Here is a 26,647-nt window from a genome sequence, read left to right on the forward strand (position 1 = left end):
CTTGCTGCTGTGTGCCTTAGTTTTCTTCTCAGGTGGATCAGAGTGCTCCAGCCCTCTCAGAGGTGCTGAACAAGAACCCTGCTCAATGAAGACAATCCAACCCTAAGGTACAGACAGCATTAGAAGTGCTCAGGGGGTAGACCCTGTCTCGACTGCTCTGTCAACAGGCATTGTTCTGGTCTCATACAACCCTCATTGTACCCTCTATGCTGATGAGAAAACTGAGGCCCAAAATGCATGCATATCTGCCAAGCCTTGTCTCCCGCTTCCCTTCAGGTGTCCCCAACTCTTCCTCAAATCAGTCTTTAAAAAGGGTTAACATCTCATGAAATCTTTAATGAAATCAGGAGGGGCATGAACAGGGGGGTGGGACAGAAGGGACAGATTTGGGGGCCAGAGAAATGGGTGGAGAGGGTCAGGGAGGCTCTCCTCTCCACAGCAACCTTCCCCTGTCATACCACTGAAGGAGAGGGGAAGTGGGGAGGTAGAGCCATAAATATGTCCAGAATCTCAGAAGCAAGGGACATGGGGAAGCAGGAGTCTCAGAGGGGAGGCAAAGGCAGACCCGGACCACCCTTGTCTGGGGGTCCTGGCTCCTTAGGTGGCCGAGGGGGTCCTGGGGGGTCCCCAGGCTTGCGGCCGTGCTTGCGGAAGTAGCGGTAGCGCTGGACGTAGGCCCGTACTAGGTTGCTCACCTTGACGGGGTTGATCTCCCCACTTTTGCTGTGGCAGATCTGGGGAGCACAGAGGAGCTAGAGTCGCCACCAGCCCCTGGACCCTCCTCCATCCTGGACTAATGAAGGCCACTCCCCCAATGACTGGGCCCATGCCCTCAGGCCCTACTCTGCCCAACCCCGCCCCTCCTGAGCTGCCTGTCTCCTGTGAGCCCCACCTTGTGGACTGCCTTCCTTAGGATGTCCTTGTACTCTTCCTTGGTGATGTCTTTCTTCTGATAGTACGGCTTGATGGCTAGCTTCACCTCCTCCACTGCCCGTTCCTGGGTGTGTAACTTTTTCAGGTACTGGTGGGTGGAGACAGTGGGGGAAGAAGGACAGAAGGACCAGATGAGGAACATAAGGAACTGCAGTACCTGCAGTGGAAGTCCTGCTTAGGGGCTGCCCTGTGCTCCCCTTACTGCAGCCATTTCAGGCCACTGAGTACTCTAGGTGGACCCTTGGTTGTCCTGGCTTAGCCATAACCAGGACAGTCTGCTGGGGAGATAAGTGTTAGTCAAGTACTTAAACTGGCCTATTTATTTACTAAAGTACTCTGCTTTTAGTTCTGAGGATGGAACCCAGGGATCACGAATGCTAACAGAGCTACAGCCCCAGCCTCAACATTTCAAGACTACCCTCCTAATAGAAAGACAGCTACTGAGGGAGAGATTAGTGAGAGATGTCAATAAATAGGTATAAACACACAATACAACTCAGATGTATGTGTGCAGTTTTTTTTCTGGGCTGAGGCAGAGCCTCATGCATGTTAGGCAGACACACTAGAGCAAAGTCCCATCCCCAGCCCTGATAGACCTTTTCAGTTAGCCAGGTGTGGTGGCACACACTTTTAATCCCAGCACTTGGGAGGCAGAGGTAGGAGGATTGTCGAGAGTTTGAGGCTACCTTGAAACTATATAGTAAATTCCAGGTCAGCCTGAGCTAGAGTGAGACCCTACCTCAAAAAAACAAATAAATAAAAATGTTTATTTAGCCATGCATGATGGCACATACCTTTAATCCTAGCATTGGGAGGCAGAGGTAGAAGGATCAATGTGAGTTCAAGGCCATCATGAGACTACATAGTGAATTGTAGGTCAGCCTGAGCTAGAGAGAGACCCTACCTCGAAAAAAAAAAAAAGTATCTGTGCACGTGTCTATGTATATAGGCACACGATCTCTTGCCACTGTAAATGAATGCCAGCTACTTGTGTCACTTTTTGTATCTGGTTTTATGTGAATGCTAGGGAATTTTGCAAGCATGAGCCTTTAACCACTGAGCCATCCCCCACCAGCCCATCTTTCAAGCCTGTCTAGTGGCTAGCACCAGCACCTTTGCTACCCACCCATCCTGGGAAGGTCTAGCTCTTTACAATTTAATGCTTTGGATTAGCCCAACTCCCGAGGCAAGATCACCTTGTCTGTGTCCCCACGTCCCTCGGAGCTGCTGCTGCCCTCTCTCTTGTCAGATGCAGTGGCCAGCCCAGTGGGGGTGGGAGGGGTAGAGCCACAGCCCCCCAAGGGGAGGTTTCCAGGAAGCAGGTAGCTAGAGGGACCTGGAGGCAGACCCAGGGAGGTGGGTACAGGAGCTGGGGTTACTCCAAGACTGGAGGGTGGCTTCCGGTGGCTGAGGATCTGTGGGAAGAGGGAGAAGGGTGAACCAGGGGGAGGTGGGGCTTGCACACCCACTGCTAGCTTTTCCCTTGGCTTTCTTAAGGTACGAGTGTAGCAGGTTCCTTTGTTGGCCACTGCCTGGCCCAGAGCCTGCTAGGAGTTGGACTTTCACTCCTATGCCAGACAAAGGACAAAATAAGAGGCTGTGGGGACTGGCCCCAGGGAAGTGCACCTGGTTGGTGGCCTGGATCAGCTCCTGGGCCTTCGCTCTGCTGGCCAAGTTGGCTTCTTCCATCTTGAAGAGGAGTGCAGTCACTGCAGGAGGCACAGAGTGACAATGCATAAATTAGAAGGAGCAATGAGACAGGAGATGGTGAACCTCACACCTAGTCTCCCTAAGGGAGGCAGCACCCTTGCCCAAGCCTCCGATTTGGCCCTCTGTTCTACCCAACCATAGGTGAACCCTGAACCTTTCCCCTCTCCCGGTGTGTGCTCCTAGGCCTTGTCTGTTCCCAGCATGTCCACAGCCTGGAAACCTCTACAAGACACTAACCAGCCCTCCCCATCATGTCCTACGTCAATTACAATCTCTTTCAGGGAATCTCCCTCATTCCACCACACACACTCACAGGCCAGGACACCGCTGGTAGTGCAATCCACACCGGCAGGCAGGTTCCATGGCATGGGTGGGGGCAGCGTGGGCAGCTGAGAGACCCGTGCTGCTGGGCCATCCTCTGCGCCAGAGTCTCCAGCGGTTGACCCTGCACTGGGGACAGTGCTCGGGGCTGCTGCAGCTGTGCTGGTGGCTGTGGTGGTGGCAGGCTGCTGCTCCTCTTCCTCTTCCTCTTCCTCCTCTTCCTCTTCTTCCTCCTCCTCTGCTCCGCCATGTACCCCAGCCTCCTCACTAGCTTCCTCAGGCAGAAAGGAAACTTCCGGGGTCTTGCAGCTGCTGTCCACAGTCTGAGAGTCTGGAGTGAGGGCTGGCGGTGGTGGGGCTGTCTTGGGTGGTGGGGTGCTGGGGGCCTTGGCAGCCCTTTCCTCCCCGGACCATGATGTCTCCTCTACTCCCTTAGCACTGGCAGCCTGGCTGCAGCTGTCAGCCTTGGACTTCTTTAAGGACCCAGAGCCGCTGGCCACACCGCTGCCTCCACTGCGGACTTTCTTCCTGGTCTTTGATGGCTTGGTCTTTCCCTTGGTCCCCTTAGCTTTCTTGGCCCCAGCCTTGGTCTTGACCTTGGTCTTTTTGGGCTTGGTGCTGCCTGGGGCCGCCTTAGCCACCTCCGCAGGAGCCCGCTCATCTGGCTTCAGGAAAGGGGAGCGGCTCTCTCGGTCACGGCTGAATTTGACCCCAATAGAGCCCAAGCTGGCAGAGGCAGCATCCTTGGCGGGTGTGGTGCTGCTGACACCCTCCCGTATGAGCACAGCCACCTTAGACTGCAGCTTCACCTTCCGGGAGGAGCAGGACGAAGATGATGAAGATGAGCCCGAGCCACTGCTGACCGGTGGCTTGGCTGAGGGCCCTGAGCAAGATGCTGAGTCCTTGGGTGGCCGCGCCTTCTTGGATGACCTGTCCCTGTCCCTATCTCTGTCCCTGTCCCGATCCCCCCCATCCATAGTTTTCCGACGAGATCCCTTCTCACGTGAGGACGAGGCGGCAGCCCCTGAGCGCCGCCGGTCCTTCTCGCTGCTCTTGCCACCCCGCTCGTCCGCACTTAGGCCCTCAGAGTCATAGAGGACCTCGCGCTTGGGGGATGCGGCTGGAGGTGAGGGCGCACGGGAATCAACCTTGTCCAGCCGGCCCACTGTGATGGTCCGCTTGATAGCAAACAAGTCATGGTCCGTGAGGTCCTGGATGGAGGGTGGGACAGCCCCACGGCGCCGGCTGTCACGGTCACCTGAGACGGAACTGGAGGGCGGCAGGACAGGTGCAGGTGGCTTCTCACCCCCATCTGCAGCCCGTTTCTCGCCCCGGGAGCGCGAGCGCTTCTTCTTTTTCTTGCCGCCATCACGATGCTTGCCGCGGTGCCGCTCCCTCCTGGAGGATGAGGATGAGGATGTGGCAGGAGGCGGTGAGGCAGAGCGCCGCCTCCGCCTCCGCTTCTCGCGGGATCGGGACCTGCGGCTGCCCCCACGGCGCCGCTCTGGGCTGCGCGAGCGGCGGCGGGTGGAGCGAGAGCGTGAGCGGCGGCGGGCAGCGGAGTGGGAGCCAGGCTTACGGTCCCGTGAGCGGTGCTTCTTAGAGTCCCAGGTGGCGGGCGCGGGGGCAGTGGGCGGCGGGTCCGGCGCAGCAGGCTCCCGGGCTTCCCCGCTGCGCTGGCGCTCACGCCGGGCCTTCTTGCGTGCTGGCGGCGGGGCCGCAGGTGACTGAGAGCGCTGGCGGTAGCGCTCACGCCGCTGGGTGAGGATTTTGCGGCGCAGGTCCAGGCCGCCCCAGCGTGCATCTGCGGTAGGGGGTGCGGGTGCCGGGTCCCCAAGGTCCACCTGCAGAGCACCCTCACCATCGGACTCTGCATGCAGCGACAGGAAGTCGTCCCCCTCAGGAGCTCGTGGAGCAGGTGCAGGAGGTGGTGGGGGCGCAGAGGGGGTCGTGGCAGTGGGAGGTGGAGGCCGGGGTGCGCGCCCACCAGCGGCGCGGAACAGCGATAGGGACGCCCGGGGCTCCTCTTCAGGTTGCACTATTTCACCCTCCTCAATCTCCGAGTCCGCTGGGGGCAGCAGTGGTGGCGGAAGTGCGGCCCCACCAGCTGTTACCACCTCCACCGACACCTTGCCTTCCCGACAGGCCTCCACCTCAGGCCCCACCACGAAGACCCGGCGGCGCGGGGCTCCATCAGCCCGGGTCGAGTCAGCCTGTGGCGGCGTCCCAGGAACCACTGGCGGCTGCTGGGGCTCTGGGCGGGGGCTATCATCACCTGGGAAGTCCTGGCTTAGGCTGTTGTCATCATAGATGCCAGCCAGGGTCTCCGAGATGCGGCTGATGCTCTGTGACAGGCCTTCCTCCTCTTCCTCTTCCTCCTCCTCTTCCTCCTCAGGTGAGGGGGTCCCGGCTGATGAACTGGGGTTGGAGCCCGTGGGCTCAAAGGGGTCATACTTTTGCTCTGGGGCAGGTGGTGGTGAGTAGGCCTCATCAGTGGGGTGGAAGGGGTCATAGATGTCAAATCGCGGGGCAGGAGGGGCTGGGGGGGCTGGGGGTGGAGGGGGTGGAGGAGGGGAAGGGGAAGATGAAGAAGGGGAAGGGGAAGGTGAGGAGGAAGCAGAGGAAGGGGCAGGTGGTGGGGCGGGACCCCCATCCCCTGTGCCCAAGGTGAGGAGATGGCGGGCACAGGTGGGCCGAGAGGAGTGGGACTGTGGCGAAACTGCACAGAAACAGGGCAGATAGAGGCTTGGTCAGAGGTACCTCACTCCTCTCCCATCATCCAAGCCAGCCCATGACTGATCCCCGTGTTCCTGCCCACTGCTGATACTGTACCACCAAGCACTGTTCCAATGCTTCCTGTGTGCCATTCAGGTTGCTGTAACCCATGCCACAAGGAAGGAAACCAAGGCGAAGTGCAATACCTTCTTCAAGGGCACACCACAGAAGACAGGCAACAATCAGGTGCCAGCCCAGTCAGTATGGCCCCAGCTGATGTATGGGGCTCCATGGATGTATGACCCAGAACTTTTAAGTTCAGAGCAATTCTGGTAACTTGGTAAGACCCTGACTCCAAAAGTAAAGAGGAGCTGGGAATGATGGCACACACCTTTAGTCCTCAAACTTGGGAGGCAGAGGTAGGAGGATCGTCATGAGTTTGACACCACCCTAAGACTACATAGTGAATTCCAGGGCAGACTGAGCTAGAGTGAGACCCTACGAGACCCTACCTCAAAAAAAAAAAAACCAAAGAATAACAAGAGCTGAGTGTGGTGGCGCATGCCTTTAACCCCAACACTCAGGAGACATACGAGGATCGCTATGAGTTTGAGGCCACCGTGAGTCTACATAGTGAATTCTAGGTCAGCCTGGGCTAGAGTGAGACCCTGCCTTGAAAAACCACACACACACACACACACACACACACACCCCGTAAAGAGGATTGGGGAATGTGACTCAGCAGCAGAGTGGCTGCCTGGTACCCACCAGTGAGGGAGTGAGGGCATATGCAAGGCCATGGGTTCAATCCCCAGCAGCAAAAGAAAAAGGACATGAATCCACACTCATGTCATGCTCAAGGGAGCACTGAAAGGACCTCACAGGTCACATACTAGCCTAAAGCCTAAGAAATGCACTGACCAAGGACAGGGATGTCTCCATATAATAGAAAGGGGCAGGAGAAGTAAGTTCACACCTAGAGTTCACATTCCAAGCCAAAGCAAGCCCTCACCTGCTGCACCAGCTACCTCCTACAGGAGTTTATCCTGCATTGTGGAGGAGAAGTTTATACTACAGATGGCAGAACTAAAGGTCTGGACAGTGACTCACCCCCAAGTTCTGCCCTAAACCTGCACACAAGGGGGTTTTACCTGGTAAGGACCAAGAAGACATCTGTTCCAAAGACAAGTGGCTGCCATAAGCCAAACTTTGTGCTTTGCACAGCCCCTCCTAATTTTTCTCAATTGATATTTCACTGCACGGCTCTCCATGCCAAAGTCACACCACACGGTGGCCACAGCTAGAAGGGAGTGCCACAGGAAAATGCTGTTCCTGGACCTAGATGGATACATCTGAACACAAAATTCAACCACACTACTACCAGCCCTACCCCCTCCCAGCAAGGGGAAAAAGAGGGCCTTCAGGGGCAGCTAGGAACACCTCCTAATGCAGATCCTACGTTCCAGTCCTCACCAATAATGTGACAGTCAGTGGTTCCACCCACCTGCCTCAGTTTCCCTTCTATGAAACAGGAATATGCTCACTCAACACACTTACTCAAAACCAATTTTGTGCCAAGAGGTTCCAGGTAAGCAGACAGCAAACCTGCAGCTCACACTAGGGAGGGAAGGAGAAACAAGACCCATCAGGCAAACCTACAGGCCGCTAGCAGAAGGCTCTGGATAAAAATGAAGGGAACAATGTTACCAGGTGTGGTGGCACACACCTTTAATCCCAGCAAGCAAAAGGCAGAGGTGAGGAGGATCACCATGCAGTCGAGGCCACCCTGAGACTACATAGTGAATTCCAGGTCAGCCTGGACTAGAAGGACAGCCTACCTCAGAAAAACCAAAAGATAAAATAAAAATAAATAAATAAAACAGGAAGCTGGCTCAGGCCTATTATCTCAACACTCAGAAGGATGAGATACAGAGAATTACAATAAGCTAGGAGGCCATCTAGTCTAGAGTCAGCCTGGAGTAGAGTGAGACCCTGCCTGAAAACAAAACAAAGCACAAAGGAGGGGGGCAGTAATGATAGTGCAGAGCTGCCATCCCATTATTTCAGAGATTGAAGCAAAACGATTATGAATTCAAGGCCAGCCTGGGCACTATAACAAGAACCTGTCTTCTTAGCTAGGAGTGCTGTCATACACCATTCCTAGCACTCTGGAGGGAGGCAGAGGTAGGAGGATAGCCATGAATTGGAGGCCAACCTGAGACTACAGAATGAATTTCAGGTCAGCTTGGGCTAGAGGGAGACCCTACCTTGAAAACCCAAAACAACAACAAAAAACAAACAAGGACTTATCTTCTAACAAACAAAATAGGGTTTGGAGAGATGGCTTAATGATTAAGGAGTTTGTGAAGTTGAAGGACCCAGGTTCAATTCCCCAGTACCCACATAAGACAGATGCACAGGGTGGGTGGTGCATACATCTGTAGTTTTCGGTGGCTAGAGGCCATGTGTGTGTGTGTGTATGTATGGATGTATGTATGTGTGTGTGTGTGTGTGTGTGTGTGTGTGTGTGTATATATTTCCTCTCTCTCAAGTGAATATATTAAATTAAAACTCAAAATAGGGCTGGGGAGATGTCTCAGTGGTTAAAGGCATTTGCTTTCAAAGCCTGCCAGCTCAGGCTCAATTCCCAAGTAACCACATAAAGCCAGATGAAAAGTGAAACATAAGGGCTGGAGAGATGGCTTAGTGGTTAAGCGCTTGCCTGAGGAGCCAGGTTCGAGGCTTGATTCCCCAGGACCCAAGTTAGCAGATGCACAAGGGGGCACACGCATCTGAAGTTCATTTGCAGTTGCTGGAGGCTCTGGCGGGCCCATTCTCTCTATCTGTCTCTCTTTTTCTCTCTCTCTCAAATAAATTAAAATTTTTTTAAAAAGAAGTGACACATGAAATCTGGCATTCTTTTATAGCAGCAAGAAACCATGCACACACATATCAGTAAAAAAAAAAAAAAAAAAAATGTTTGAGGGCTGGAGAGATGGCTTAGCAGTTAAGGGTTTGCCAGCAAAACCAAAGGACCCAGATTCGAATCCCCAGTACCCACTTAAAGCAAGATGCACAAGGTGGCGCATGCATCTGGAGTTCATTGCAGTGGTAAGAGGCCCTGGTGCACCCATTCATTCTATCTCTTCCCCCTTTCTCAATAAATAAATAAATACTTTTTTAAAAAATTGAAAATATGGGATGGAGACATGGCTTAATGGTTAAGGTGCTTGCCTACAAAGCCAAAGGACCTTGGTTAGATTCTCCAGGACCCACATAAGCCAGATGCACAAGATGGCGCATGCATCTGGAGTTCGTTTGCAGTGGCTGGAAGCCCTGGCATGCCCATTCTCTCTCTCTCTCTGCCTCTTTTCCTCTCTCAAAAATTTTTTAAAGGGCTAGAGAGATGGCTTAGTGGTTAAGTGCTTGCCTGTGAAGCCTAAGGACCCCGGTTCAAGGTCTGATTCCCCAGGACCCATGTTAGCCAGATGCACAAGGGGGCACACACATCTGGAGTTTGTTTGCAGTGGCTGGAGGCCCATTCTCTCTCTCTATCTGCCTCTTTCTCTGTCACTCTCAAATAAGTAAAATTAAACAACAAAAATATATATATATATATTTTTTTTTGGTTTTTTCAAGGCAGGGTCTCACTCTGGCTCAGGCTGACCTGGAATTCACTATGTAGTCTCAGGGTGGCCTCGAACTCACGGCGATCCTCCTACCTCTGCCTCCTGAGTGCTGGGATTAAAGGCGTGCGCCACCACGCCCGGCTTAAAAAAATATTTTTTTAAATAAATCAAAAACTGAAAAAGTCAAACTAGCAGTCTAAGGATTATAACTCAGTGGTTCAGAGTATGAGTCCCTGGGTTTGATCCCAGCACCACAAAAAAATTAAATAAATAAATAAATAGTAACAGCTATTTGTAGGGTTTGGAGATTTAACTCTGCTGTAGAGTACGTACCTAGCAAATGCAACAACTCTGGGTTTTTCCCAGCACCAGCAGGAAAAAAAAAAAAAAAGAATGAAAGAGCCAGGGAGCTGGCTCAGTGGTTCAAGGTGCTTACTTGCACAACCTGCTGGGGATCAACACTCCATCACCTGTTTCTAGTTTTTCAAGGTAGGGTCTCACTCTAGCCCAAACTAACCTGGAATTCACTATGTAGTTTCAGGGTGACCTCGAACTCACGGCTATCCCCCTATGTCTGCCTCCCGAGTGCTGGGATTAAACCCATCACCTTTTATATACAGCTAGAAAGGTGTGGAGCAACAGACTTTGATGTACACACACACATACAAATAAAAATTTTGTAAAAAAATGTTTTAACTGAAATGTGGCTCAGTTCTTTAGAGTTCTTGCTTAACATGCAGAGTCCTAGCACCACATAAAACCAAGCATGGTGGACATACCAATAATCCCAGCACTAGGGAGGTGGAAGCAGGAGTGTCAGAAGTTCAAGGTCATCCCTGGCCTCATATTATGTTCAGACCAGCCTAGGATATATGAGTCTATGTCAAATAAAAGAGCTACCTATGACCGTACACACCTTTAAAACCAGCACTAGGGAGACAGAAGTTGGAGGATCACCATGAGTTTCAGGCCAGCCTGGGCTATAAAAGATATGTTTCATGTCACCCTAGGCTTAAAGAGACTCTGCCTCAACAAACAAAACCAAGGGCTGGAGAGATTGCTTAGTGGTTAAGGTGCTTGCCAGCAAAGCCTAAAGACTCATGTTCAACTCCCCAGGTCCCACATAAGCCAGAGGCACAACATGACATAAGCACACAAGGTCACACGTGCACATAAGGGGGCACATGCATCTGGAATTTGATTGCCAGTCTGGAGTGGCTGCCAGTCTGTTGGGCTTGCCTCAAAAGAAAAAGGAAAAAAAAAAAAAAAAAAACTTGGGCTGGAGAGATGGCCCAGTGATTAAGGTATTGCCTGCAGGGCCTCCCAAACCCAAGTCCAATTCCCCAGTACCCCTGTAATGCCAGATACACAGGTTGGCGCATGCATCTGGAGTTCTTTTGCAGCAACTACCAGCCCTGGTATTACCATTCTCAGTCTGTGTCTGTCTGTGTCTGTCTATCTGTCTCTCTCTCTCTCTCTCTCCCCCCTTGCAAATAAATTAAATTGAATTAAATTAAAGCATGAACCGGACATGACGGTGCATGTCTTTAATCCCAGTACTTACTTGGGAGGCTGAGATAAAAAGGATTGCTATAAATTCCCTGAGACTATGTAAGTGAGTTCAAGGTCAGCCTGGACTAGAGCAAGACCCTACTTTAAAAAAACAAGAAAGAAAATCACCAACACATAACCTCTAGCCAGGTGTGGCAATAGTACATGCTTATAATCCTAACGCTTGGGAGGCAAATTCAAGACCAGCCTGAGCTACAGTATGAGACTTTGTCTCAAAAAATAAAATAATTAGAAGCCCGGCGTGGTGGCACATACCTTCCAGCACTTGGGAGGCAGATATAAGGGGATCACTGTCAGTTCAAGGCCAGCCTGGGCTACCCTGAAAAAAACAAACCAACAAAAAACAAGGGCTGGAGAGATGGCTCAGTGGTTAAGGGACTGGACTACAAAGCCTAATGACTTAGATTCAATTCCCCAATACCCATGTAAAGCCAGATGCATGAAGTGGCACATGCATCTGGAGTTCATTTGCAGTGGCTAGAGGCCCTGGTGTGCTCATCTTCTCTTTCTCTCCTTGCAAATAAATTTTTTTCAATATATTTTATTTATTTGAGAGAGAGAGAAAGAGGCAGAGTGAAACAGAGAGAGAATGGGCAAGCTAGGGCCTCTAGCCACTGCAAACGAAGTCCAGATGCATGTACCCCCTTGTTCTCCTTGCAAATACATTTTAAAAAATTATTAGGTTCCATGTATGTGTCACAGTCCAGCAGAAAAATTCGATCATTCAATCCAGCATGCCACTTTTTTTTTTTTTTTTCCCCCAAGGTAGGGTCTCACTCTGGCCCAGGCTGACCTAGAATTCACTATGTAGTTTCAGGGCGGCCTTGAACTCATGGGGATCCTTCTACCTCTGCCTCCCAAGTGTTGGGATTAAAGGCATGTGTCACTATGCCCAGCTTCCACCTATTTTTATAGTTTTATTTACTTATTCTCCCAGCCTCTTTTTTTTTTTTAATTTATTTTACTTGAGAGAGAGAAGTAGAGAGAGAGAGAGAGAGAGAGAGAGAGAGAATGGGTGTGCCATGGCTTTCAGCCACTGCAAACAAATGAACTCCAGATGCATGTGCCACCTTATGCAGCTGGCCTATGTGGGTCTTGGGGAATCAAACCTGAGTCCTTTTTGGCTTTGTAGGCAAGTGCCACTAAGCCATCCCTCCAGCCCTGCATTTAAAAAAAATTATTTACTTATTTGCAAGCAGAGAGAGAGAGGAGCAGACAGGGAATGGACATGCCACAGCCTCTAGCCATTGCAAATGAACTCCAGATGCATGCACCCCCTTGTACATCTAGCTTATGTGGATACTGGGGAATCGAACCTGGGTCCTCTGGCTTCACAGGCAAGCACCTTAACCATAAAGCCATCTCTCCAGCCCCATTTTTTTTTAAGTAGAGGCTCATAGACAGGCATGGTGATGCACATCTTTAATCCCAGCACTCAGGAGGCAGAGATAGGAGGATCGCTGAGTTCAAGGCCACCCTGAGACGACACTGTGAATTCCAAGTAAGCCTGGGCTAGAGTAAGACCCTACCTTGAAAAAAAAAAAAAAACACGAGGCTTCTCAATTTTCTGAGTTGGTCTTAAGCTCATGAAATCAAGTTACCCTCCCTCTTTAGCATTCCCAGTTGGTGGGACTACAGGGGCAGCAGCATCCTGGCTCTACAGTCTTCAGCTTTAGGAGAAATTTCAAGCCACTTCTGTGGCTTGCAGGAGGGTAATGAGCTTTAGGCACCATGTCTCCTGAGCCTAATGGAAAAGAAGACTCATAGCTGAGAAAAAAAAAGAGACAAAGTGAACACACCTGCTCTTCAAATGAACTTGGGCTTGTGACTACCACCACACTAGACAAGGCCTCAGCCCAAGCTCTTCCTCTCAGCTCCACTCCCTTCTGCTCCCAAACCCATGTCCATGCAGAAAGGAAGTTAACTTTCCAGAGACCTGCAGCATGTGTTGCCAAAATAAAAATTCCAGGGTCCTCATAGACCCATTGATTCAGAGCTCACACTGACAAGATTTTGATGAACACTGAAGCTCTCAGAACCTCCACCTGGCTCAGGGCTGAGGAGCAGATAATAACCTGTATAATCACCACACATGAACCAGATGTCTGGCTTTCCACTCAGAAGGTCCAACTGGGGCCAACCCACAAGTAGGCAACTGGCTTTAACCTTGAGCAAGAGATGACCTACAGCAAGAGACTACATTCAGAATATCCACTCTACAGGGGATGAGGATGCTGACAGTGGAGACAGTTCCCCCAGTGACACTACCCATCCAAGCCCTAACACCAAGTGTCTCGCACAAGCACTACACCTACATATGGGTCCTATGCATCACTTTTATTTTGCGTGCATCTGTGGGTCTATATAACTTGCATCCAATAACATGGCCAACTACCATCTTCTCTAACATAATGACATGGGACTGGAAGTATTGGCTAAACAGTAGAGCACTTGTCCAGCATGCACTAGCCCCTGAATTCTGGCCCCAGTGCCACAGATGAATAATACATACATACAGCTCACTCCCCCATGACTCCCAGGCAACTGGGCAATATGGTGCAGCCCCACATACCCGTTTTGCCTGTTCTCCAGGCCCTGAGGCGGGGCAGCAGGCTGGGCACAGGAAGAGGCATGGGGTCCCTGTCACCAATTCGGACCTCAGCCACCAGCTCCAGCATGTCCTCACTTCTGCAAGGTGGAAGATACAGTGAGCCATGGCGGCAGTATTGACTACAGAGCTGGAGAGCTGGAGGTGCCCCACCTCCAGCTGCCCAGGTACTCACTCTCCAGGCCGTAGGTCCAAGCGGCTGGGAACCCAGGTGTCTGGGGGGTCCAAAATGCTCACGAGCCCTGCAAGGAAGCTGTCTGCAGCTGTGTCCAACACCTAGGAGCAATTGTCACTGTGAGTACTCAGAGACAACTTTCCCAGGTCCCAGCCTCTCAGGAACCCACACAGCTGAAATTCCTTCAAGAAAATTCAGGGATCTACACAACTCATTTATCCTGACAGTCCATGGGAGCCAGCTCAGATACTGCAATCTAGTCCCCAGGATGCAAACACTGTTATCAGCACCTCCCCAGACCCAGGAGTCAGATTCTATGACAACCCATCCTCCAGACCCAAAGCTGCAAATACTGGGACCCCCTCACTCACAGTGGCGGTGTCGGCACCTCCTGACTCTTGGGGACGGGACTCTGACCGTGGGCTTCGACAGCGCCTCCATCGAATGCCATGACACCGAGTACCATCTGAAGAGTGGCACAGAGGAATGGAGGGTGCAGGAATTAGGAACCCAGCTAGCACTTGGTAAAGCTAAAGGAACAAGCGAACCCCTCTGAATTCAGTCCTGCTCCCTGCACCCCCTCTGGGCTCCAACTCATACCAATCTGGCTTACTGAAGGGCACACGCCTCAACTTGCCTCTGAGACCTGCTATGCTGTGTTGGTGAAGTCAGATCTCTCCTGCTTCCAAGCGCCCTACCACTTTGCTAATATCACCTTGAACAGCAGCCTTGGACAGCTGCACTCAGTTCTCTGGCTCCATGTCCCCATGCTGTAGCCCTGCTGTTCCCTTGACTGCCACGCCTTCTACCAGTGCAACCCAGTCTACCTGGTACCCCTGGCCCCAGCACAACAGTGGCACCCAGAAGGCCTTGGAAATTACACAGAAGGTAGAGGAGAGGCAGGAGGCTGGAATCCTCCATACTCCATACCTTTATCACTGGACAGGTCCCCCTGCAGGGAGCTTCCCATAGCCTGCTGAATGGCCCGCTAGGAAAGGAGAGAGAACCAAGAATCAGAGAACTAAGGTAATGAAAGATCTGCAGCCTCTGCTCCTATAGCTGTTCCACACATTACTACAGCCATACACAAGTGCTGATGTGACCCCAAAACCCACCTCTCCCAGAGGACCAAGAGGCAGAGCGCCTGAACCTGTACTCTTGCCTCTTACCCATTCCAGAGCCCTGGAACCCAGCCTTAAGTACTCTCACCAGGATAAAGGCAGAAGGAGAAAGGGTGGGGTCTCTGTCAGGGGGACTATCTCCCCGGTCCTCGCCCGACTCCTCTGTCTTCCCTCGAGACTCATCTTCTTCCTCCATGGTAACCTGGGGAAAGAGGCAACAGTTTAGAGTAGTGGCAGAGAGGGGACGGAAACAAAGAATGAATGTGAAGACCCCAAGAGCCTCCAGCACCCCTCACCTCATCCCAGATGACCCTGTCATTGGGCCCATGCTAACCTGCAGGCTAGACCCAGTATCTTCCTTCTGGATTCTGGCTGCCTCCCTTCTCCTAATCCACCTACTCCAATAGCTGGCTCTCCATTTCCCATCACTCCCTGACCACCTTTTTCAAACCTCAAGCAACCCCATGGGATGTAAACCCAACAAAGACTTCTTCAAGTCATGCCATGATTTCTTTCAGAGTATATGCATAGTCCCACAGACCCACAGTGAGGTATCGGCCAGTGTGCTTAGCAGTACTCAGTGCACAGGTAACACAGCTTTAGAGTATCCATCATCTCGACAATGGGGAACCAGTTTTTATTTACACATGTAAGATGGTCTGCAAAAACCACTAAGCCACGTTGAAAACAACAATGTCCAACTTCAGAGCAGGGTGTAGTGGTACACGCCTTTAACCCCAGCTCTCAGGAGGCAGACTGCCATGAGTTGGACACCACCTCTGAATTCCAGGTCAGCCTGGGCTAGAGTGAGACCCTACCTAAAAAAAAAATGTTGACTTCAGAAAGGCCTGCCACTCCCCTCCCGACCCCATCCAGCCCTGTGGAAGCACTTGCCTACCACCCAGGTGCCCATCCTGCACAAGCAAGGCTGAAGTCTCCGTGGTGTCATGGCAATTCAGAGCTTTGAACATGCAGTTGAAAGAGCAGCCTGCAGACTGATTGGATGCTGTGCCCCAGGCCTCAGAGAACATGAATGTCACAAACTTCCCCACAACTGTCAAGCTTGCTACTCTGTAACAACACCTAATCTCAGAATTCCTAGAAAGCCCCAGACTCCCTAACCTACACTACATGCTTATCTAAAAATGGCAAAGCAGTAGCTTCTTTCTGAGACAAGCTGTGCAAATGAAAAGCCACACTCTTACAGGGACATCCTGGTACACTACACATCAGCAAAAATGGTTGGCTCTCAATACCTGGGTTTCTTCTATTTGTCTACCCTGCTTCACCAGGTAGACACCTAAAAAGAGAGGACCTAGGGTCTCGTCTCCATCCTACCATGTATTTTCTAGCTATGCCCATGCTTCCACATTCACACATTTGGCCTCCTGCTCCCTAAATCTTTGGCCTCTCCCATGTATCCCCTCAACTATACCTTACTCCAAGGGTCATTTCCCTCCATCAGCCTCTCCAGCTAATGCTCAAAAACTTCTGACCCTGTAGTTCCCAGGTGGGAGGGGTTAGCTCTGCTCTTCACCACCTCCCACAATAGACACGCTATGCAGAGCAGTGACTGTCACACACCAGAAGCCGAATTAAGAGCGACTGACTGGAGACTGTATGATGATGTGCCTTTATTCTTAAGACAGTGCTATACCAGTGGTCCCCAAACTAGAGTCCTGAGAGCCATCCAGTGCTTCACAACTGGCTCATTACACAAAGTAAGTAGGACATAATGGAAAATGCTTCATAAGCAGTGATTGGAAGTATCAGTTCATAGGACTTCAGTATTAAATAGATATGTTGGGGTTCAGCACTTAAGGCACTTGCCTGCAAAGCCTAACAACCTGAGTTTGATTCCCCAGTACCACGTAAAAGTCAGATGCACAAAGTGACACATGCATCTGGAGTTTGGTTGCAGGTGGAGACCCTGACACATCCATTATCTCTCTCTCTTTGCCGGGCATTGTGACACATGCCTTTAATCCCAACACTAGGAAAGCTGAGGTATGAGATCCACTGAGAGTTTAAGGCCAGCCTGAGACTACATAGTGAATTCCAGGTCAGCCAGGGCTAGAGCAAGATCCTACCTTTAAAAAAAAAAAAAAAAATGAGCTGGGGGTGGTGGCACATGCCATTAGTCCCAGTACTTGGGGGGCACAGGTAGAAGGATCACCGTGCATTCAAGGCCACCCTTAGACTACATAGTGAATTCCAGAGAGCAACCCTACCTCGAAAAACCAAAAAAAAAAAAAAAAAAAATGCTGCCAAGTACTGGGTCTCAAAGAACAATACATTTCTTACTATCCATCAAGGTCCATAGTAACAAAGCACTGTCCTGGTGAGTCTAGAGGACCCAACAAACCCTCTTACACCTCCAGGGCCTAATTCTAATAGCCTGAGGTCAAGGTAGATTTTTCAATTACTTCCTAGAAGGTAAGTGCATTTGAGCCTGGGCAAAATTTCCAACAACTTCCTTTTGTATTATTCTCCACACCTTTATCTGGTCCCCCAAAGCACTTGAATTTGCTCCATTCATAGAATGCAATCTTGCAAAAAAACAAAAACAAAAACAAAAAAAAACCACCAAAGCTACTTGAATGGTTCCAGGTCCTTCTAACTGTCCTCGGCCTGTCAACCACAACAAACACTTCCCAGACCCTGGAGGCCCATCCCAGTATACCCCAATGTTTGCCTCCCACCCTGGGTGGACACATCTCCAGGTGACTCTTCAGATTTCCTGTTCCATGAAGGCAGCTTGCAGACTCCATCCCTGCATCCACAGGCCAGCCCTACCAGACATCCCCCAGCAATCTAGATGGTTCTGCAGAACCCCTTCACCCCTGGGGCACATACCACTATCTCAAGATGGCCTCAAAACCCTCTCAACAGACCCTATAGTCTACGGTTAGCCCAACACCACCACCCACATCACCCATACCCATAACCCGAGTCTGCAGTATGTTGGAGGGCAGGCCCCAGGCGCGGAGCGGGCCCTATGGACGCCCCCCTGGCACCCATAGACGCGCCCCGGGGCCCTCACAAGTCGCCCCGCTCAGCGTCAGGCTTCGCCACCGCTGCTGGGTCCGAGACTGCCCCGTTCAGCACTCCAGGCCCCGTGGCGTATGGGGGGCACCCGGGAACAACTAGCCACCCGACTCCGCCCCGCCCACCCCGATAGGCCCGAGCGCCGCGGCCCAGACCGCCGCCGCCATCTTACCCCGCCGCTCGGGCTGCGGCTCCGGCCCCGGCGCGGGGCGGGGCGGAATGGGGCGGAGCTCACAAGTAGAGGAGAGAAGGGGCGGAGCCAACCTGCCGCCGAGATTGCCGGGATCTGAAGGACCGACTAGGCGTCCTGAAGGCCGGCGGGAGGAAGAACGGACTCGGTTTCCCAGCAGTCACAGGGGTGCGTGGGGCCCGGGTGCGCGCCCTGCTCGCCGGGAGGCGTAGTCCGCGTGCAGACTCCGTCACGCGGGGACAGCAAGGGGTGAAAGGTGAACCGGGAGGAGCCGCTGCAGCCGCGGTGAGGCCCCACAGTGCCCTGCGTGCGCGGGTAAAGGGCGGCGGAATAGGAAGTTACGTAAAGAACACGTTCATGGGAGTTGTAGTTCATTGGAGAGATGGCGGTTTCTCTGCCTGCATTCCCGGGATGTCAGAATCCAGACACAAACACACACACCCGTACCCTCCAATTTTTTTTTTTTTTTTTCCAGCGGGGCTCAGTTGAGAAGCGGTTTTGCTATGTAGCCGTGAACGGCCTCAAACATAACACACTCCTCCTTCTGCCTTCCGAAGGCTGAGATTTACAGATGAGCGCCACTACTCTATATCTGTAGATAGAACCTAGGGGCTCGTGCAAGCTAGGCAAGTGCTCTATCACTGTCCTTAGCCTTTGTTTTTAGGCAGACCCCCTAAAGGCTGCTCCTAAATTTGAAACCCACTCCTCTAGATTTAAAACTAAGGAAGCTGGGTGTAGTGGCGCACGCCTTTAATCCCAGCACTCGGGAGGCAGAGGTAGGAGGATCGCCGTGAGTTCGAGGCCACCCTGAGACTATCTATAGTAAATTCCAGGTCAGCCTGGGCTAGAGTGAGACCCTACCTCGAAAAACAAAAGAAAAAAGTTAAAATTCAGAGTCCCCCACTCAGGCCTGCGAAGTCCAAATTCTGAATACTCTGACTCAGAACAGAGGCGTGAAGACTTATTTCCCTCCTTTCCCGTACTTGGAAATCTCAGCCGATTACCCATGGACCTGGGTAGGGCCCTCAGGCTCCTCATTCTTCAGAACCTTACATGAACGAAGAGATCAGGCTCCTCCTGCACAAACCCTCATATCAAGAATTCTGGGGGTGGGGGAGGGAGGGTATTACCATGGGATACTTTTTATAATCATGGAAAATGTTAACAAAAATTGAGAAAAAAAATTTAAAAAAAATTCTGGACTGGAGAGATGGCTTAGCGGTTAAGGCACTTGGCTGCGAAGCCTAAGGACCCAGGCTCGATTCCCCAGTACCCACTTAAGCCAGATGTACAAGGTGGCACACGCGTCTGAAGTTTATCTGCAGTGGCTGCAGGCCCTGATGTACCCATTCTCTCCCTCTTTATCTCTCAAATGAAAATAATTTCGGGGTCCTACTACCCCCTGATATTCCAGGTCAGCCTAGGCTAGAGTGAGATCCTACCTCGAAACAAACAAATAAAACAAAAAGGGGTTCCCAGTCTCCCCAACCCCTGTACACAGAACTCCAGTCCTCAGCTTCCTCCTGTAAGACAGCCTCCATAGGGCCCACGAACCCGAGTCTCGAATCCCATGCTGTCCTAGGTGTCTGGGCAATGGGCTTTCTCCAAATCCCAGAAATCCTGGCTCTAGGCACTCCATGACCCGGGTGTCCCGACTTGGGTGAACTGGCTCATGCATTAGGAATGCAGTGATCTCACAGCCCCTCCCAGTCCCGTTACCCGGCTGTCCCTCTCCAGGGCCCCATCTCTCCTCCCAGTCTATCTTCTGTTTGGCTGGGATAGCGGGGAACCGGAAGCCTGGGTCCCTTAGCGGGCAGAGACTCCACCTTCCAGGCCAGTCGCCCAGCTAGGGAGCTTGGAGGAGATACCAGGTCGGAGGTGGAGCTTCTCCTGTTCTTCTTGGAGCACCCTATATACGGCCGCGCGCGCAGGAGCCGGCAAACCCCGCCTACCAGAACCAACCCTCACTGATGGTCCTCGGAGAAATGGCATCAATTATCCTAATTAAATTATCCTATTTTGCATAGCCACGCCCCTAGAGAGTTCATTCTCTTCCATGAAGAGCTTAATTACTATAGTTCCGCCCACGAACAGACCGCCTACTGTGAACGCGAGGTGAAGCTTTGGGATAGCACTGGCCCCTCATTAGCATAGTCCCGCCCATATTGGAATTTCCCTTCGCCAACTCAATTCCCCTTCCCTCATTAGCATAGCCCCTCCCTATCCATAGCCCCGCCTCCTCCTAAGGGTCTTGAGCCGGTAGTCCTGGGCCCGAGCTCATGTTTATTCAGTATCCTTATTAGCATAGCCCAGCCCTTGAGTCCTGCTTGGTTTCCCCCCCCAAAGCGGTAGCAGCAGCTGCGGCAGCGGTGGCGACATGAGCACCGGGGCGGCGTCCGGGTCTGGGCGGGGGCGGCCCCGGGGCGGGGGGCCGGGACCCGGGGACCCCCCGCCCAGCGAGACCCACAAGCTGGTGGTCGTGGGCGGCGGCGGCGTGGGCAAGAGCGCGCTGACCATCCAGTTCATCCAGGTAGTGGGCCCTCTCTCCGGGAGGGTGTCCCCGAGATTGAGTCCTGGAGTCCTTAGGGGGATCCCTGAGATTCTTTCTTCTCCCTGACCCATCAACTGAGACCCTCCTAATTCTGAAAGGTTCTCGTGCATTGCCATTCTAAGCGCCCCGGGCCTCCGCTGGCTTCTTTCTCCTAAAGCTTCTTGAAACTTATCAACCTCCCCCAAGAACCTGAGAGCCTGCTTTCTAAAGGACCTGACCCTGAGCGCATCCCAGGAGCGTTTCAATTCCAGTCGCTCCGTTGAGATCCTAACTCCCAGAGGCCCCTAACCCTAAATTTTCAGCTTCATATCCTAACCACCCAACGCTCATCTCAAGACCAAAATGTGCCCAGCATCTTTGACACTCCCCAGTCAGGATCGTTATCCTCTTTTCAGGAACCGCCCCTACCTCAGAACAGAGAAATTTTGCTCAAACCTTGCACTTCTGGGACCACCCAGCCCAGAAAAAGGCAACCTGCAACCCTTACTTAGAAAGTATTTCCCCTCAGACACAAGACGATGCCAAAAGATCCTGCTACTTGACTATTCAGTAATACCCCCAAACTGGGACTATCCCATTCTGCCAGATTCACACCCCCACCCATCTATTCCTGTCGCACGGGAAACGAACGACTTTTTCCTTGTGTCATAGCCAACCCCAACTTCTTGGGCTCTCCTCTTAGAAATCCTGAGTATCCCCCAGATCAACTCCAGGAAGGGAAAAAAACAAAAAAACTTAGATTCTTCACGACCTACAAATACAGGCAACTTGGAAGGTTATATGCCCTATAAATATGTCCCCAGGATCACAGGTCTTTCAAGTGCCTAGCCACCTTGAGGCTGCAGGCCAATTCTCAGCTCTGACCATCTCACAATGTAATCTGAAAACATGGCACAAAGACTCCCCCCAGATCCCCATTCCCCCATGCCCCACACCTTCACCCCTGCAGGCCAGGCCTTCAAAAGCCCCCTTAGAAAGGAAGCAGCCTTCAGATCTTGCAGGCAGGTTGCTGCTCCCTGAAAATCCAACACCTTGCCAGGGGAACTACCCACTACAGGCATGGAACCCCCAAGAAGGTGTGTGCCCTCCACTTGCTGCTGAAGAGGCTCCTTGGTTAGCAGAACCTCCAGGGACTCCAGGAAACGTCTTTGAGAAAGGAAGGCCCCAGCTCCCTGGCACCCTGGGCCAGACCCAGAGCTGGCCAGAGGCCTGGCTGGAGGCAGCAGGACCCAGGCAGGAAGGGAAGGGCCGGCCGAGGGTGGGGCGGCCTCTCCGCAGCCGGATTGGAACTGAGACCTTCCCCTGGGAGGAGAAGCCAGAGGCAGCCCATACAGAAGGGAAAGAAAGAGGAAGGGAGGGAGAAGGAAAGGGAGGAGGGATAGGCAACCACTTAGGTCAACAAGGGCTCACAAAAAACTGACAGATCAGGTGGGATTCAGCGAGAGAAAAATGGGGAGAGGAGACAGACATCCAGAAAAAAGGGAACAGACACAGAGAGACAGCGATCCAAAGAGAGAAAGAGAGAGATGAGAAACAACCAAAACAGAGGACAGAGATCCAGAGAGAGAGCTATGTTGGAGCTGACCTGGGGCCAGGGGTTCCTCCCATGGGGCGCTTTGGTGACAGTGTTTCTCCCCACCATCCCAGTCCTACTTCGTGTCTGACTACGACCCCACCATCGAAGACTCCTACACCAAGATCTGCACTGTGGATGGCATCCCTGCGCGATTGGACAGTGAGAGCAGGGCCAGGCGTGACTCGGGGACATGTGACAGGGCTGAGGGGTCCCGGATGTGGCTATAGAGCCTTGTCCCCCATGGGCCCCTCTCCCTGTCTCCACAGTCTTGGACACCGCGGGTCAAGAGGAGTTCGGGGCTATGAGGGAGCAGTACATGCGCGCAGGCCACGGCTTCCTGCTGGTGTTTGCCATTAACGACAGGCAGAGGTGAAAGGGTGTACCGGTGGTGGCGGTGGCTGAGCACGGGAACTTCTCCAGCCCTGCAGCCACACGCCATTGGCTTCTGTTGTAGTTTCAACGAGGTGGGCAAGCTCTTCACTCAGATCCTCAGAGTCAAGGACCGCGACGATTTCCCCGTGGTGCTGGTGGGGAACAAGGCGGATCTGGAGACGCAGCGGCAGGTTTGGGATGCCCTCTTCCATGGGGACCCCATCTGGATCTGGGAAGCTTTCTTAGGTGCACCTCTCCTGTCCTGGAGCCACGTTCCCTCCAATGTCAACCCTCGCTGGGCAGTAAACACAAAAGGGATCTTCCCTACCTGTGAGCCACGCCCCCAGCCCTTCACTGTGTATTCTAGGCAGGAGCTCGAACTCACAGCCACACCCCCAGACCCTCACTGTGGATTCTAGGCAGGAGCTCTACCTCTGAGCCACGCCCCCAGCCCTCACTATGGATTCTGGGCAGGAGCTCTACCTCTGAGTCACGCCCCAGCCACTCACTGTGATAGCTAAGGAGGGGTTCTATCTCTGAGCCATGTCCCCAGCCCATCAGAGCTGTAACTCTGAGCCACACAAACAAACCCAAGAACTTTCTCTTGACCTCCCAGTGAGAACACTGCCCCAAACCACACTGTGTGCCTGTCTGGCACCCAGGCTGGGGTCACACTGGATGCAAAGCCTGCCCTCTCCTAGGTCCTGCGCTCTGAAGCATCCACTTTCAGTGCCTCCCACCATGTGGCTTATTTCGAGGCCTCAGCCAAATTGCGTTTGAATGTGGACGAGGCTTTTGAACAGCTCGTGCGGGCCGTCAGGTGAGCCAAGTCCCCTTTCAGTCCTCTTGGTCTCTAGCCCCTCCATCCTGTACTCAAGCAGCTCTTCCCACAGGAGATACCAGGAGCAAGAACTGCCGCCCAGTCCACCCAGTGCCCCCAGAAAGAAGAACGGAGGATGCCCTTGTGTCCTGCTGTAGCGAGGCAGGGCCAAGCCACCATCACAAGCTCTTGGGACCAGCTGTCTCACACCTTACTGTGTGGCCTGAGGCCCTGGCTGAGCCTCAGTTTCCTCTTTGAGTTTCCCAGGAAACACTGTACCCTTCACTTTCACTTTCCAGCCTCCTGGGCCATTGCCACTGTGTGCCTTCCGCCAAACTTAATCCCTTGGTGGGGTAAAGGGCTCCCAGGTCACTGCTGTATATAAGTCTACTTCCCCAGAAAACTAAATGTCACTGCCAACCACAGGAAGTGTTCTGTTGTTTTCATTGTGAGTGTGTGTGTGTGTGTGTGTGTGTGTGTGTGTAATGTGTATGTATGGGTGTGAGTATGCCATGTTGCATGTGTAGAGAGGTCTGAGGACCACCTTGGACCTCTGCTTGAAACAGGGTCTCCCATATTATTATTTATTTATTATTTTGGTTTTTTTGAGATAGGGTCTTGCTCTAGCCCAGGCTGACCTGGAATTCATTATGTAGTCTCAGGATGGTCTCAAACTCATAGCGATCCTCCTACCTCTGCCTCCTGAGTGCTGGGATTAAAGGCATGTGTCACCATGCCTAGCTTCCCATGTTATTTTGATTTTGCTGCTTTGTGTCCAGCAGTCCAGCTGGCCTGTGAGCTTCTGGATTCTCCTGGCTCCACCTCCCATTGCTGGAGGCCCTATGGGACTACAGACTCATATGCATCCAACTTTAGTAGGTGTTAGGGGATTATACTTCAGCCTACAAGCTTGGAAGAAAGAGCCTTTTACCACTGAGCCATCTTCCCAGCCCCAGGAAGCAAATGTAAGGCTGGCTTGGTCTTATTGGGGTTGGGGAACAGTGCTGGGAATGGATCAAGGGCCTTGTGCATGCTAAGCTAAAGTGCTACCACAGAGTTACATCCCCTCCCAGGTTTGTCTTTATTTTAAAAGGATGGTGGTTGAATTAGCCAGATGTGGCTAAAAAAAAAATAAGATATTATGAATAAGCCATATGGAAACCTACTTCTTTGGATAATGTCATATCCAGAAGCCATAAATTATAACAACAAAAATTTCCAAAGCTGGGTATGGTGGTGTACACCTTTAATCCCAGAACTTGGGAGGCAGAGGTAGGAGGATCACTGTAAATTCTGAGGCCACCTGAGAATACATAGTGAATTCCAGGTCAGCCTGGATTAGAGTGAAACTCTACATTGAAAGAAATTTTTTCAGTGCCAAGGATAGGACACTTTCCAGGTGTCCAAGACTGTAGAGACAGGGCACATGGGGGACAAGGCTCTATAGTCACATCCGGAACATCTCTATCACACCTTCCAAGGCTCAGAGTCCATTGAGGAAGAGGTGGTGGGAAAAATGTAAGAGCCAAAGGAAGGGTAGGTCTGCTTACGATGTAAGCTATCAGATACAAAATGGCCTGTATAGGACTGGAGAGATGGTTTAGCAATGAAGGCACTTGCCTGCAAAGCCAAAGGACCCAGGTTCAATTCCCCAGGACCTACATAAGCCAGATGCACAAGGTGGCTCACTGTCTGGAGTTCATTTGCAATGGCTAGATGTCCTGTCAAGCCCATTCTTTCTATCTGCCATCTCTCTCTCTCTCTCTCTCTCAAATAAATTAAAAAAAATTTTTTTAATCCAGAAGTGGTGGCACATGCCTTTAATCCCAGTGCACACACACACACACACACACCTACATGGATGCACATACAAATAATGCTTGGGGCTTTTTTTGTTTAATTCTGAATATTATTTTAATTGGGCTGAAATTTATTATTATTTTAATTTCAAGTGATATCACAATGTCAGTAAGTGGTTTCATTTCTTATACCTTCCTTGGCTACAATTCTGAATATTTTTATATTAAAAATAAAACATACTCTACAAGTTGGAAAAAACAATCTTACTACAGTATAATTGTCACAAAATAGTACTTTCAATAGGTAAGAGGTATGGGTCCATTTTGTTGTGTCTCACTCATATCTCAAAGTTTTGCTGACCTAATTCTGCTTCTGAGATGGACATCACCAGAACAGCCTTGAGTTGGGAGTGTGCTCTTTCCACAGTCTGGCCCTTGTCCATGGCTCCAAGAGTTCTCTCCCTGACTATGCAGCCACCTACCTTAAGGCCAGTTCTTTTCTGGGGATTGGGTCAATCAAAGGTACCCAAGACAGACAGGTTAGGTCTTGAAGGAATCTACAAAAGGCTTCAGGCCTCTGCTCAGCTGTATTGCCTCTGATGGAGGACGAGTCTCAACCTCCTCACCATGCAACACTGGGTAACAGAGACCCATGATGCCCTTAGGCAGCACTGACCCAGACTAAATGCCACAATCTCTGGCCTCAGAGAATCACCCTAAAGCTAGGTGACCACCTTGAATTAGCTTTAAATTCCTCCTGAGTTTACCAATGATTTTTTGTTATTGCTGATAACCTTAATTCCCTGCCCTGAATTCCTCCTACGGTACAACTCCAAGCAACTTTTGTTTGTTTGTAGGTAGGGTCTCACTCTAGCTTAGGCTGGTCTGGAATTCACTATGTAGTCTCAGGTTGGCCTTGAACTCATGGCAATTTTCCTACCTGTGCCTCCCAAGTGCTGGGATTAATGGTGTGAGCAACCATGCTTGTCTGAGGTTTTGCTTTTTAAGTTTTTAAGTTTTAGTGTTGAATTTATCTTGTTGCCTCACAGAAGCCTCCAAAGCAAAACTTTTAGAGAAGTCACAGCAATCCTACCTCTGCCTCCCAAGTGCTGGGATTAAAGGCGTGCAGCCACCACACCCGGCTTTTTATTTATTTATTTATTTATTTATTTATTTATTTATTTATTTATTTATTTGAGGGATAGAGGCAGAGAGGGAGAGAGGGAGAGAGAGAAACAGAGAGGGGGGGGAAGGGGGAGAGGAGAGGGAGAGAGAATGGGTGTGCCAGGGCCTCCAGTCATTGCAAACGAACTCCAGATGCATGCACTCCCTTGTGCATCTGCCTTACATGGGTCCTGGAGAATTGAACCTGGATGCTTTGGCTTAGGCAAATACCTTAACTGCTGAGCCATCTCTCCAGCTGACTGAAACAACTTTAAAAGGGGGTAAGAGTCTGGGACTTATTTATTAGTTTCAATTCACTTCCACTTTTTTCCCCTTCTTTTCT

General features: G+C 51.5%; 2 protein-coding genes across 4 annotated transcripts; one reads left to right on the top strand and one right to left on the bottom strand.

Moving 5' to 3' along the window:
* Nucleotides 1–315: 315 nt before the first annotated feature.
* Scaf1 (SR-related CTD associated factor 1) lies at nucleotides 316–18,248 on the bottom strand. Of its 3 annotated transcripts, none has more exons than XM_004672236.2 (11): nucleotides 18,005–18,248; nucleotides 14,873–14,986; nucleotides 14,594–14,651; nucleotides 14,035–14,129; nucleotides 13,664–13,764; nucleotides 13,453–13,568; nucleotides 2,957–5,683; nucleotides 2,560–2,642; nucleotides 2,130–2,348; nucleotides 893–1,021; nucleotides 316–734 (listed from the first exon to the last, which is right to left on the bottom strand). In XM_004672236.2, the coding sequence occupies exons 2-11, from the start codon at nucleotides 14,978–14,980 to the stop codon at nucleotides 543–545; spliced, it is 3,828 nt and encodes a 1,275-aa protein (XP_004672293.1). In that variant the 5' UTR covers nucleotides 14,981–14,986; nucleotides 18,005–18,248; the 3' UTR covers nucleotides 316–542. The 3 variants fall into 3 exon arrangements, with proteins under 3 accessions (XP_004672293.1, XP_044989150.1, XP_044989151.1); XM_045133215.1 differs by lacking the exon at nucleotides 18,005–18,248 and adding an exon at nucleotides 17,487–17,698; XM_045133216.1 differs by lacking the exon at nucleotides 18,005–18,248 and adding an exon at nucleotides 15,325–15,535 and having other exon boundaries at nucleotides 14,873–14,990.
* A 2,151-nt stretch (nucleotides 18,249–20,399) lies between these two features.
* Rras (RAS related) lies at nucleotides 20,400–23,766 on the top strand. The gene is made up of 6 exons (XM_004672237.2): nucleotides 20,400–20,552; nucleotides 22,221–22,308; nucleotides 22,416–22,518; nucleotides 22,604–22,712; nucleotides 23,223–23,341; nucleotides 23,415–23,766. The coding sequence occupies exons 1-6, from the start codon at nucleotides 20,400–20,402 to the stop codon at nucleotides 23,497–23,499; spliced, it is 657 nt and encodes a 218-aa protein (XP_004672294.1). The 3' UTR covers nucleotides 23,500–23,766.
* The last annotated feature ends 2,881 nt before the right edge of the window (nucleotides 23,767–26,647 follow it).

This window comes from Jaculus jaculus, chromosome 14 (genome assembly GCF_020740685.1).
Source record: "Jaculus jaculus isolate mJacJac1 chromosome 14, mJacJac1.mat.Y.cur, whole genome shotgun sequence".
In the NCBI taxonomy this organism is placed as follows: Eukaryota; Metazoa; Chordata; class Mammalia; order Rodentia; family Dipodidae; genus Jaculus; species Jaculus jaculus.

What these genes read in the sequence shown, in the direction of transcription:
- Scaf1 (XM_045133215.1), bottom strand. Translation starts at nt 17,555, where the DNA reads ATGGAGTCTGCAAGCTGCCTTCATGGAACAGGAAATCTGAAGAGTCAC. An exon ending in GACGTGGGGACACAGACAAG is followed by an intron (nt 1,022 to 2,129) that starts GTGATCTTGCCT and finishes TCCACCCACCAG; the next exon opens with TACCTGAAAAAGTTACACAC. An exon ending in TAAGGAAGGCAGTCCACAAG is followed by an intron (nt 735 to 892) that starts GTGGGGCTCACA and finishes TGTGCTCCCCAG; the next exon opens with ATCTGCCACAGCAAAAGTGG.
- Rras (XM_004672237.2), top strand. Translation starts at nt 20,400, where the DNA reads ATGAGCACCGGGGCGGCGTCCGGGTCTGGGCGGGGGCGGCCCCGGGGC. An exon ending in TGACCATCCAGTTCATCCAG is followed by an intron (nt 20,553 to 22,220) that starts GTAGTGGGCCCT and finishes CCACCATCCCAG; the next exon opens with TCCTACTTCGTGTCTGACTA. An exon ending in GCCATTAACGACAGGCAGAG is followed by an intron (nt 22,519 to 22,603) that starts GTGAAAGGGTGT and finishes CTTCTGTTGTAG; the next exon opens with TTTCAACGAGGTGGGCAAGC.